The sequence below is a fragment of the Atta colombica genome, unplaced genomic scaffold, assembly GCF_001594045.1.
Source record: "Atta colombica isolate Treedump-2 unplaced genomic scaffold, Acol1.0 scaffold155, whole genome shotgun sequence".
NCBI lineage: Eukaryota > Metazoa > Arthropoda > Insecta > Hymenoptera > Formicidae > Atta > Atta colombica.
The window spans coordinates 3,127,801-3,142,571 of record NW_017259245.1 but is presented as its reverse complement, the minus strand read 5'-3'; the positions used below and the strand labels follow the sequence as shown (position 1 = coordinate 3,142,571).

General features: G+C 26.4%; 1 protein-coding gene across 1 annotated transcript in view; it reads left to right on the top strand.

Moving 5' to 3' along the window:
* Positions 1–221: 221 nt before the first annotated feature.
* The window catches only part of LOC108685630 (cholecystokinin receptor-like), a 26,112-nt gene continuing 11,562 nt past the window's right edge, over positions 222–14,771 (top strand). The window contains exons 1-2 of the mRNA XM_018190512.1: positions 222–533; positions 11,525–11,639. Coding sequence (XP_018046001.1) covers positions 222–533; positions 11,525–11,639 — 427 coding nt within the window. The remainder of the gene's footprint in view (positions 534–11,524; positions 11,640–14,771) is intronic.

The window sequence follows — 14,771 nt, the reverse complement described above, 5'->3', positions numbered from 1 at the left end:
TATTGATTTTATCGTAACATTGTTCTGTACTGTAGTTCTAAATATTAGAGAACTAGCAAGCAGTGAGCAAACGTTCAAAAATACAGTGTGTGATAACAGTTTGATAAAGTGACATCTCTCAGAGTAATGTAACATTCGCTAACATTCTATCGAAATATATTTCGCTTGCATGGGCGCATGAGGAAGGGAACGAAAGATCGAAGAGCACGAATGACAAGAAAATGTCGATTCAGAGGCGCAACTTATCTGATAACTCCGTTTCCACAGAATATTTCAGTGCTTTAGGAGTCGATGATGATTCATCGATCGTTACCAATTTCCCCCTGTTCTCTACCGTCACTTCCAGAATTGTCAATGTCACCTCGCCAATCATCTTGCAGTCATCAGGTCAAGACAGTCTTTTGGAGAATCTTATTATACCACTATATGGTACAATTTTCTTCCTTTCCATCGTCGGGAATTCTTTAGTGCTTATTACTCTGGCGAGAAACAAACGGATGCGCACGGTGACAAATGTTTATTTGTTGAATTTGGTAAGTTTCTATATTCTACTAAATTCTACTTTCTTTCTATTAGATGAAGAATGGCTGTTATAGCTCCTCCATAAATAGTTAACTACCATATGTAGTCAACACATTATTTGACTCTGGCTTTTCGTGGGTAGAGAAAATACATTAAAAAGAGTTGTAATAAATTTAAGCGAAATGTGAAAAGTTATAAATTTACAAAATAAATTATTCTACTTCTTCATATGAAATATCGTTAGATTAATTTTAAAAATTTTACGGTTATTTAATGTACAATTAAGAAGTGTGTATTTCACGATTTGTTTCTAGTAAAAGTATGTGATATATTACTTTTTTTAAACGAATAAAATTTTTTTAGATGCGAATACTGTAAAATGCATCTTAATTTATAATTATGTATTTTAAGAAACAATTTAAATACATTTTTTGTTCATAAATATATATCTTACTTAAAATTCAAATGATAGTACATTCTACTATCGATGCAGATCGGACGCTGCGAAAATTGTTCATCGAAGATCTCGCAAATTAGCTTTCATATTTTGCACATGATGATATTTGGCAGCAACATGCGGTAACAGATTCATCCAAAGCTGATTATGCCGGTGACATTACTGACAACGTGCGATAACATTAGATTGCTCTGTAATTGGTCTTAATTGAATATACCCGAGATGAATACATTCTGACATTATCTTTCATATTTGTTCGAAAATTATTATTAAAATCAGCAGGAAACTCATGAAAATTTTTAATCATATTTATAATTCATAATAAATATACAATATTAATAAACTTTTAATTAGCATAGCTATAATAAATATGAAATTCAATCTCACATATCTATAGAACCGTTATACTCTTTAAATATATAATTATTTTTTAATAAAATTTCATCATCATTTCAAATCATGATCTATCAATTATATTCGATTCGATTCGCAAAGTCTTTTTGTGATTTGAACATATGTAATATATGAGCCAAATGAAAAAAGAGCTATATGCTAGAAAGACATTTATATAATGCTGCTTTTTTAATTACATTATATCAATTATTTTTGACACAGTAATTTTTCATCTCCCAATTTTTCATTCCCAGATGGTTAATTATTTAAAAATAATGTGCAAACGCGCATTCTATCTATAGATTTAAACGCTTTTTCAAATCAGGTACGAGGTAAAATATAATATTGCATGTATGCTCAATAAAATATTTCTTGCAACTTTTACAATGTCTCATGCAAGTTTCTGTGCGAGCAAAAATATCCGCTGGCTTGTGCGAGAGTTAATAAATAAAAACAGAGGACGATAAGAGAGGCAACGAGACCAGGAGATTCAAAGGTCTGCAATGTCCTGCGCGCATTTGTTTGCCAGACCGTTTTTGCATATTTCGCGCGAGTAGTGTAGGGAAAAACTGCCAACAGCACCATTTTTTCGGCTACACCGGCTGCTAGTGATTCGTCACGCAAGCATTATCATCATTCTTCCAGAACGAAGAAAAAATGTTAGTCACGTTCGCAAATATCGGAAACCTAAGATCTTTTCTCGCTACGTATTCAATGAGGACGAACAATTGATAAAGTGAGTTTTTTTTATAAAGAATATTTGCGGACATCATACAGCATTTAGTTTATCAATTTTATTTTATTATATAAAATCGCTGCATAAAAAATCTTCAGCTTATGCAAAAACGAAATTTATCGGTGTCAATCGTTCATTAGTACATGTACTTTATTTAATGTCTAAATTGTTCAAGATACTTTTAATAATTCAATAGATTTATCTTTAAGAGTGTAATTTTTAAATATTGCTATTCATTTCATAGAAAAGACAACAATAAGATGTGCTATGAATAAATAATAAAAATAAAAAGTATGAATGATTTTTACAATAAAATAATAGAATATATTGTTAATATTTTATTGATAAATGAAAATCCATTAAAATGATTGTATAATCTTTAATCTAATATATTTTATTTTTATCTGATCGATAGACATTTGATATATATTGCTTTACGATATTTGTTCACTCGTGCGCAAGATATGAAAAAACTGTTTTAGGAATTTTTTTACATACACTATACATCGAAATTGTTTACGAAAAAATATATGAGTTTTTGAATACTTAAACAAAAAATTCTAATTGCACTTACAAATTGGGAAAGCACAAAAGGAGAAAGCACAATGTACAACGCATAAAAATAATGCAAATATTATTTATAAATATTTAGAATGCAGCGGCAAAAATATTGAAAATAGATTGATAAATAAAGTTGAATTTCTTTTTTGCTATTTTGCTTGCTCATCTCCACATCAAAGTATCCAACAGCATGCATATCAAAGTGTAGATTTTTCTACTCTTTTTTAGATTTAATTCATTCAGATACGTAAAAATATATTGTTTAAATAGGGAATTATTTGCAAAAATATATTCGATATTCCGAGTGTCCGGCGAGATTCTAGCAATAATTCACAGGAAGATGGGACTAAACTGAGTCGAAAAGTTCTATACTATTTTGTACTTTTCGCAATAGTTAACGAGATATTAATTACTACTAAAAATCTACTAAAAATCGCTGAATATTGGTTTTTAATAATTTTTTACTTAAATTCTATCAACTTTAAAGGAGAGACAAAAATTATTAATTTTCTTCTCTAAAAGTTCTGAGAATTTTTTTAGAATTTTTTAATACCATATTTTCTCATATTGGTAAAAATAAAATGCAGTTGATAAAAAATTCTAAAAAAATTCTTAGAGTTCTATAAGAAGAAAATAAATGATTTTTGTCTATTGCAGTTTTTCTATAAAGTTGATAGTATTTGAGTAAAAAATTATTGAAGATCATTATTCGGCAATTTTTAAATAGATCTTTGCTTCTATTTTAAACTTAAATCTTTAAAAATGGTATTGGTGCAAATCTTAACTGTTGTGTGAGTTTAAAAGTTGTGTAGGCTTTTTACATAAAATATTATTTAATAAAAAAATCATTCATTACAGAAGTAGAGAAAGGCAACTGTATCATTATAAGTCCTGACGCTTTTTAAATAAAAGCAGAATATCTTAAGTCTTTTAAAGAAATTTAAAATATAGAAAAAATTTTTTTAAAGAAATACATTTATATGCATTGTTTCAATATCGATATGCGCAGAACCCTTATGCATAAAAAAACTAATCTTTCTTGGAAAGAAAAATTAAAATTAAAGTTTCTATTAAAAACACAAGAATAGAATTAATTTATACGTAGCTTTTTAATGATAATTAATAATTAATTAACAAGTAATTTCTGAGAAATTAATTATTCAAGATACAAATTACGTATCTTTAACTATTTAATTACGAAAAAAATGTAAAAAGTTTTTTAATACTATAGAAAAAAAGTAGATTTATTAAAATTCATGCTAAAAAAAACTAATCTTAGATTGATAAAAATATTTAACAATATATAATTTTTCGGTATTTTTATTATATTCCTCCAGATTATTTCCGGGCACTATTATATTGTAATATATGTATTATCAATTATAATAAAATAATAAAATCATAATAAAATAACTAATATATAATTTGTAAATAATATAAAAATCTTTTGTTACCAATTTTTATTATAATTTTATGTGTTTTAATATTACCTAATAATGAAAAGCATGTCGTTCTATTGATATTTAATCAAATCCTCATTACAGCTCATCTTCATGAAAGTTTGTGGTATTTGGATCTCATAACGATATTACGCAAAATCTTATAAAGAAATATTTCTTTTAAATAGAAATAATATTACATGGAATAACGTAAAATCATGATTAGATAAATATTATAATAAATTCGTGGTAATAGAAAATTGATAAAAAAAGAAATTTTAACATAATTTTATACGTTAAATATTAAATAATACATTACAGAATAAAAATATGATATTAGTGTAAATTCATTTATGATATCAACAGCATGATTTAAAAAAAATATATGTTTGAAAACAAAATTCGAACAATTACCAATTAATATATTTTAAAATATAAAACAAAGCACGACATTTGGAGAGAAAGTGTTGATACAATTTATCACAATTTCAATGATATTTCTCGTTCTTAATTCTAGCAGAGGTCCATACTTTACAATTATTTTTAAACAGAGTTTCGGCTGCAATTTTTTCAATTTTGATTTTTTAATATGAAACATGCGAACTCTTCCAGTATGATACTTCCACTCTAAAATATAAGAAAAAGATAAATATGTTCAAAAACAATGAATTTCTCAACGGCGTACATCACAACGCAAGATGTTGAAAGCTAATATTATATATTTCAATTGAATAACAATTAAATAAATAAACGTTTCGAGATATAAAACTCATTGTTGCGTTGTTATGTGAATATATTTGTATGTGTAAGTTGGATAAGGAATGGTGTAATACTGAAGATGATCTAATTTAAGGTCGAAATGTGTATTTATTTAATTGTGTGTTATTTAATTTCGATTAAAATATAAAATATTAACTTCCAACATCTTGCGTTGTGATGTATGCCATTGAGAAATTCGTTGTGCTTAAAAATTTTACTACGTATTGACTTTGATTGATTATAAATATTTTCACTCTTGGTTACAGATCCTATTAGTACCACTCGAATTTTACCGAGATAAAATGTATTAATCTTTCATACTGATTGTCGATTCTCGATCGTTTTAATACAGTATTTCCTAGCAAGTATTTCCTTTTGTCAGCCCGATCATCTAAGACATATATTTTCCAAATATTTTATTTCGCATTTTGTATTTCTGCAACCTTCAATAAGAATTCATCTGATAAGCGCCTTAGCAGAGACTTCAGCTTGGGAAGCTTTTCCGGAAATATAGTCAATAAATATAATATATGAATTCGCTGTGTTCATGAACCGCACAGATTATTGTGTCGATACCAACTCATCGTGTGTAATATTCTTGCAAATAAATAACATCGAGTGAATAAATTTGATTTAATTTACTCGAAATAGAAAATATTTATTTTTATATATTTATTTTGTGATATGTGATTTGTTGTGTATGCGAATCAGCAATATATTATTGTCTATTATACAAAATATTCTGTGTAGTTTACGAAAAAAAATTGTATACGCTTCTCGGTTGTATATTTAATATCGTAAAATGAAAATTCGAAATTCATTCATAAATATCACAGAATGTAAATTTAATCGCAAGTATTTTTTACGATCTTTACACGTCATTTATTTCCCGTTGGTATTTTGACTAGCGCTGAAAAAAGTTATTTGTGGAAAATTTTAGAATACTATATCCGTGATTTAAATACCAAAAAGTTCGCGTATTCATATGGACCAAACATCGCAAATGACATCACCCGCTTCAAATTCGTCGTCATAATGGCCTTTTGTTCTTTCATCACATGTATCACACGCCGAGCACAGATTCCTCGAATTCCAAGAGAATATACGCCAAGTCATCATAAATAATTTGTAGTGACTACATCTCATATAGTATCAGCTTTATTTATGTGTGCGTTACGTGAATGTGTTTTTGACATCACGAAAAAAAAAAAATGGTAATGCTTAGGCACGTGGGATGAAATTCATTATAACCAACGTCACGATCTTGCAAATTTGCAGATTTTGAAATAATAAAAAAGGGAATAATAAAAATTGAACTGTCTTCTTAAGTTAGAATTAAAAAATTTAAGAATTTAACAATAATATATTTATAAATTCGAACACTGCATCTACATATCTTTTCGTACAAACAAAAATTTTTTTTATTGATCTAATGTAAAAATTTCGTGCAAATTGGTTCAGAGCGGTACATTTTTTCCAATATGTTATTTGCATGATAAAATGTCAAAGTTGAGACTGCTTAAATGTTACGCTAGTGTTTCCATCAGAAATGATCAATATCACGTTCGAATTCAATATCATTCATCCGATCTCCCTTTCGATTTTTCATTTGTTTAATAAATCTAAGAATTTTAAATCGATATATAACCATTATTTTTATAACATGATTTTTATAATCATAACAATTTAAGAAAATAAAGTGACTATATCCACATGTTGTATAACACACATTTCTCTTGTCACGCTCATTCATCACCTTTAAAGATATCGATTATTTAAAATATTTTTTATTATTTCTATTTATTTTCAATAGATTATATTGCATCATCTATCTTAATATTTAATTATTATTCTAAATTGTATTGTGCGTTAAGTTTTTAGATAAAATTTGTTTGCGTTTAGAAATTTAAAAACATTGTGATAAATAAAAATTAATAAAATATATTAGTATTTATCTATAAAATTTCTGTCAAACTTAAATCAAGATTTCTAGTACATCATTCAATTTAATCTATCTCGCTTCATTTCATCGTCGTTGGTGAAGTAAAAGTTCGAATCTGTCTCTGACAGAGGGTAGAATTGAAAGGGCCGAAAACTATTTCGCGTGTAGGAGTCAGTTAACAATTAACTGCCAAAGGTGACAAGTGTATGACATTTTCACGATCGTAACGAAAACGGAGAAAATAATTAAAATAAAATAAAATTGAAAAATAATGGGAGTTATAACAATAGCAATGTTACTAGAAGACCACAAATTTTTTATGCATTTCAATTGCGCTGGATATTTTATTGAAAACATTAATTGGATATAAAACTTTATCTTGAAAGGAACTTGTGATTGCATTTTTAAGAAAAAAAAAACCTTAAGAAAAAAACGAAATTTCGCATATGAGATAAACACAAATTTAATGGAATATTGTTTATAGTCAAAACACAAATTTTGTCGATAAAAGATAATCTCACATCTTCCGCAATATACGTTCTAATCCCGTTAACTTTTAGATATTCCTGCTCTGGTAATTACCGACTAAAATATAGCTTCTCTATACATATAATGGAATATTTGTTCGCTTAGTAAGCTGTTTGATATAGATTTGTAGACGAATTGTTCATAAGCTTTTCTGACATAAAGAAATTTGAAAGATTCTTCGTCAATGCAATTTAATGGAGGTGCGCTAATAAAGTCACACATCTTTAAAAATATTTAACCAATATCTTATTTGCAATTAAATCAGTTCCGTTGCTTCAATAAAAAAAAAAACTTGTTTCTTGTATACCGTATATTTATGATATAAAAAATATGATATAAATAATAATGCTAATAAATAAAGTATATATATATATTTTTATTTTATTTATTATCACCAAATTAATACGTATTTTATATACTACTGTTATTTAAAACAATTATAGTATTTGCATCTTATTCTTATTTTTTCCTATTAATATTGTATAATATATTCATAAATACAAGAAATTAAAAGGTTGAATTTTTTATCTTTTACTTTTATAAGATAGACCTGCTGAATAAGAATTTTTTAAAATGAAACTTGTGCTCGTAAAAAATCTATATAATAAATATTTTTTTTCGGATGAAAAACACAAGTATGCACTCCGATTTCAATGCTGGATTTTTCTGTGTGCAAACTCAATGCTTTCACATTTCTTTTGTTTAACAACTGCGCCTGGTCTGATCAGAAATCCTGAGACAGAGAGAGAATAAAGCTTTATTTCTTTTTTGGTCAAATAATCCCAATTAGAATCATTTATTTTGTGATGAACTCACGGGAAAGTAAATAGAACAGATAAATCAATTCTCCTTGCGCTGAACAAAAATCAATTAACGCTGTCAGTTAAATTGAATTTCAGATAGTCTATTTCACTACTACAGTCTACTCAACGTATCGTAATTTTAACAAAAACTTTTGCCCACTTGAAATAAAACTCTATGTTTGTCAATTACAATAGAAAGATTTCACATATGAATATAGATTTTTCAAATGCTTCTATATCACGTTAAAAATTAATTCTATGATATAGAATACATCAATATATGCGCTCATGCATTAATATTATTAAAAATGCTGTAAGCATATATAACTTATAACCCGAAAGCTTTAATATTATCATTGAAGAATTTTATATATACTATATTTAAATCGATATTCAATATTCGAATAACATTGTATTATACCACATTTTCATTTATTTATACAAGTAAGTTTATTATTCCATATTCATGTTAACTATTCCAAAAATCAAATTGTAAACATATTGATAAATATTAAATTGTTTATATATGTGTATATATATATGTGTATATATACATATATAAACATACATACACAAGTCATATACAATATATGTGTATTTATGATACTCATTAAAATATTTCATGAATTTGTACGCAACAGTTATAATATGTAATACGATTTTTAAACTAAAAATGCTAACTAAATATATGCCGTGAAATAAATAAACTTAATTTTAATGACGAGGCTAAATTTCATCTATTAATGCCGGTATATAGATATACAATAAAAAACGAAATGAAAAAGAATGAATTTATGAAAGAAAAATCAAGATGTTGAATGTTGTACCTACATTTCGCGACAATCAAATAAAATTACGAAACTTGAATATCTGAAGATAAAATTCTCAATTGTATGACAAGCCAAAAGGTTGTAACGCATTGAAAAAGTTTGCCACTTACATGACAACCTTAGAATAAAAGAATTTAATCAATAAGATCTTAACCAATAAAAATCTTTTATTCTAATTTGCAATTATTTGCATTTTAAGTAAATTAAAACTGGATTAGATCTACTGTTTATATCTTTTTTTGTAAGATAAAACGTTCTTCTTAATATAAAGTTGTAAAATGAAGACATATACCTTCAGCGTTCGCTGTACAACATTTTCAATGTATGTACACAATGGAAGAAGAACAAATTTCTTTTAATATATTATGAGTTTATATACTGAAGGTAGTCACGTTCATAAAAATTTTCATGCAATTTTGTAATATTTCTCTCAATGTCACTTTAAAAAATACAATTATGTGTTTACATAGAATTATAATATAACTGTATTGTTGAAGCGTGTTCAAAAACAATAATTTCTGTTTACAACAAGTCTCCCTTGGACGTTTGAACATACTAACTGTAATATGAAACAACTCATATTTCGCAAAACGCAGTCAGGATTATGATCTACGCTTATCGCATCATATTTGAGCCTATTTTTCATAGATGTTTCCTGCGTAGAAGGAGATATAGAGCGTAAACATGTAAACATTGATACAAGCTGTAATATTTATCACGCTGAAATAACACATCTCTGCGTTTCAAAATACTCACAATTTTTTTTTGCTCAACCGAAATCAGTATCAAATATAAACATCCTAATTTCTTTCCTGTTATCTCTGTTATCTTTGTAAATTTTTTAGCTGTCATATTTTATTCCAATTAATATTAAATTTCCTCTAAAAATGTTTTTCAAAATAGTTGATGAATAAAAGCGAGTAATATAGAATAAAGTTATATTTTTAAAACTATTTAGTTAATTTTAATTAACTAAATATTTCTAATAATTTTAATTAATTTTAGTTAATTTTAATTTTTAGTTAATTTTTTTATTAAGTTTGGTCTTTAATATAAAGTACTGAATTTAAAATGTATGATATGTATTGAATTATATGTAGCATCTTGCGAAAATCAAAATTTACAAACGATTGAGAAGTTTAAATATTCTTCTAACAAAAAATTTATAACTGTTTCGTTTAAACACCATGTTACCGTGTGTCCGACTACTTGGAAACAGTTATTAAACTTGTGACTTTTCAACTTTCTGCCTGGCAGAATAACAGGACCGCAAAACGCGAAGAATAAAAGTTTGGCGAAGCCATTAAGTTTAAATCGTGTAGTGGTGTTTCGTTTATATTGATATTATTTTATCTTTCTTGTTTTTTAATCCATTAATACAATACGAGAAACAACATCTTATATATTTTATTAAAATGTTTAAATTCATTAAATTATTCTATCCATGTTTTATGGAATAACATTTTGTATGTCCATAAAAAAATATTGGATAAAAGTGTGTAAATTTTCAATCACTAGTAATGCTAAAATAATGATTTCAGATATGTTATTCCTTTCTGCCATATTGCATATTCTGATGTATATATCTTTTTAAAAAATAAAAATATCAATTTTTATTTTTTATGCATTAATTTGACATGTTATTTAGTTCGAACGTAACATCAAACAAAACCGAATGAAAACTCAGAGCTACTTAATAATGTTTAATATAAAGGTTGCGTAGTAACAATATTGATCCAGTACAATTTTTATAGTACTTATTTTTTGCACATTAGCAACAGTTTTTATTTTCTTATTTTTATTTTTTCTCTCTATCTACAATACTTTCAAAGATCTTTAGTAGTTCAAGTTATTTATTTAAATTTTTTTTATAAGTTAAGTCACGTGTTTAAAATAAAAATTTTCATTGTTAAAATTAGAAGTTCAGTAAACGTTGAATAAAAGAAAAATAAGATTTTTCTTTCTCCTGCGCTTTCCAAGATCATTTAATTTAATTAAAAGTTTGTCTTGTTACGAAAAAAATGCTTTCTTTGGAAGACGAAACTATTTATTGCATTACATTAATTTTCATATATGTATAATATAAACAAAAAAAGATGTATATGTATGTAATGTATAACAATTATTTAAAAATATGTAAACAAATCTTGAATCTTCCGGCTAGGAGTAAAATTGAAAATTTCCAACATCCAATTTATCGTGTCGTTGAAAGCCACTTTCTTGTTGTTTGTTGATGATCGATCGACCTGGACTCGGAACTACCTTTATTTAGCCTCACTAGTCGAGAAAGTACACGAATGAAGAAACGATAAGGTTATTTCTTTCCATCATACTTTGGCCTAAGATGTTTGAACGTCTCTCTATAATGATTTTTGCACTTCCTCAAACTGAAATCCGGAGAAATAAATTTTGATATAAATTATTGATTACATTTTGATCATCTTGCAAATACAACTGTTTGTATGTTGTACGTTTAACAGTTCGGATCGCTGATATTTCTTATTTTTTGCGAACTAGAAATAGCAATTAATCAAATTGTTAATCTCTGTTTTAGGCTGTATCGGATCTTTTGCTCGGTGTATTCTGCATGCCCTTCACTCTCCTGGGGCAAATTCTTAAGAATTTCGTTTTCGGTCTCACAATGTGCAAACTAATACCATATTTTCAAGGTAAGCATCGGTCCATTGTTTTTAGGATAACATAAAAATTGGATTATTGAAAATAAATGTCTCCAATTTTTGTCCCATCATCTCGTCGTTGTAGGGATAAAAGAATTTTCGCGAATCCCTGTACGTGTATACGGCATGAAAATCACAAAAATGTTGTTTATCGCTTATTTTCTCAGATACCATATTCTACAAGACAAGCTGTAGAAAATTTATTAAGTAGAGGATTATCAAGTAAATAAAAATAATCGTTTTATCATCATGTTATCATGTAATAACGAAAGATTTTTGCTCTAAGAAATTAAATCGTTATTTTGCTACTAAATGATGCTGAAAACACTAAATTAGTAATCTGTTAATTTACTTAGTAAGCGGATAATTATTTATTCAAAGTTTATATGGAGCTAAAGTTAAAGCTGCTTTGACATATTTTTTAGTATCTACAAGAAACCCATAGAAATATCTTTCATCGATTTTAATAGGTTTTGGACATGTAAAGTATTCAAAAATATTCATACTTTTTTTGTTGCTTATTTCAAATGTAGCGGTCGAAACAACTTCTGCGGACGAGAATTAATAAATTTAATATTTATTTTCCAATTAATATTAATTTTCGAAAAATGTAAATATACCGTCATTAAAAGAATAAAAAATTTATATATAGGTATACGTAAATTCAATTCAATTTCATTTTTATTGATAATCCAAGCATAAATACATGCTTTGGTTTATCAACGAAAATAAAATTTTATTAATCTTTGCGTAAACATTTCTAGAATTTTCAATTGCATTTTAAAATGGAGTCTAGTTAATTTTAATATACAAATTCATAATTTTATTATGCACAAATATTAGCATAAGTGCTACAATAGTGGCGTAATTACGAGTATTTTCTCATAAAAGAGATGCGTGTTACGCGAAATATATCACGCCAGTAATTTAACAGCCATTTTAGTTTTTATTTTAAAAATATAGTTATACTTTTGTTACAATAGCTGTTCTGCTTTTTTATTTATTACAATAGCTCGTTTCCTTTGGTTTGGTTTAATCTGCGGAAGATTGCGCGAGAAAAATCGCTCGAAAAAGATTAACTTCCGTAATTTATTTATGTTTTTTTCTTTTCGTCTGTTTCTATCAAAGAGAGAGAATATTAATAGTATTGAGTACAAGTTAAGACTGTACACTTTACGCCGCGCATAACTTCTATTTTATTTCACCGAAGCTTTTCAATATTTAATTAAGGAGCACAATTGCTCAGATGATCATGCAATAGAAAGCACTGTTTTTTGTCATTTACTTGCAAAATAAAATACTTCAATTTAATTTTTCTTTATACAAATTAACTTTTTCTAGACAAATTATCAATTTTAATTTTCAAAAAATCCTGTATTTCGCAAAAAAATTCTTTTTTCTTCTTCTATATTAAGTTGTATATGTACTATACATGTACTACGCATAATATAATTTTTTAATCATTTCTAATAAATAAAAATTGTGTTATATATTGATTGAGAGATTATAAACATATATTATGATATTCATATGTCTTTTTCGTTTCAAATATCTATCGTGATCTAAATTCGCCATTTCTCAATGTTCACAGAGACATAAATCTTCATTGACATTGAATTTCCGCTTGAAAGTATGACAATGTATATAAATATATGGTACTTTGATAAGTCAGTTGTCAAAGTATACCTAGTTTGTATTCGAGCTTTTACGGAAATCGCTTCTATTATATGCAATTTTAAGATCACATATCGAAAGGAAAGAGCTGGCAATGCTAGGTAAAATGCAAGACCATTAGAGAAACATTCTCGTCCACCGAGTCTTTATTACTCTCAACGATGCGTAATAACATTTCCGAGTAATGATGTATGGAGTACTAGTAAAATTTCATATTTTAATAATTGAGTTACAATCCACTCATCACTTTATTAAGGCTGATTAAATCAATTATGCAAATATAAGTTATTCTTTTTATCTTAAATAGATTATTATTAAGTATATTAAATAATAAATATTATATAAGTTATTTGTTATTTACGCGAATATAATTTATTCTAAATGTACATAACTTCTTTAATATATATATATACACACACACACACACACACACACACAAATTTAAAGCTATTTAATATTTTATGTAAATATTACACATGTTCAAGTCATTGTAGAGCTTTGATATGATGACCAATCTGCTACCAATACGACACTCAAAAAGCCTGTTATTGTTAATATATTTGTTAAGCGAACAGCAAATTATCATTGCGCAATGCATATACAAGCGACTGCAATGATCTAATGCTCTAAGTTGTAACATAGTTCACATATGTGAATAGTAAATACGTATCTGTAATAATTTTTCCGAGTGTGTATATACATGTAATGATAACAATTTATCTGTGAGGGGATAATTAATTATTAATAATAGTTTATATCAAAAATAGTAATAAATTTGAAAATATTTTTGTTGCCTTCGAAAAATTTTTTGTTTTCATTTGTAATACGTATTTTCTAGCTCATATAGTTAATATATTTACACAAATCGTAGCGGTAAAGCAATATTCTCTTTTATATAAAACACATTATATTAAAGTATACTGATTAATTATTGATTATTCATTTTTCATATGGATTACTCTTTGGAATATATCTGGAGTATATATTATCATATATCTGAAAATGATATGATAATATAACGGAGAGATACATATATCATCTATTAAAATATTAAAATATTTCCACATCGATTGATTACAATAATAAACTATTCTCATTTATGATATCAACATATAATATTGGGTTGTCCGGAAAGTTCGTGTCGACTAACCTATATAATTTAATAAATGTATATTAAAATTTAAATTTTCTGCATTTCAATTTTCCTTCAACATCGGCACGCACTTTCCGGACAACCCAATATTATATGTAAACATTTTTTTAATTTTCAGTGCTTCTAAAATTTGAATTTGATTTATTTCAGGAATATATAACTGTTGTTATTAAGTAAATAAATTAAATATTTAATTTATTTAGATAGAGTTGTACATCCCTGAAATAAATAGTCAAATCTTAAGAGCATCGAAAATTAAAAAAAAAGCTTATTTATGCTTATTATTATTGAGAGAA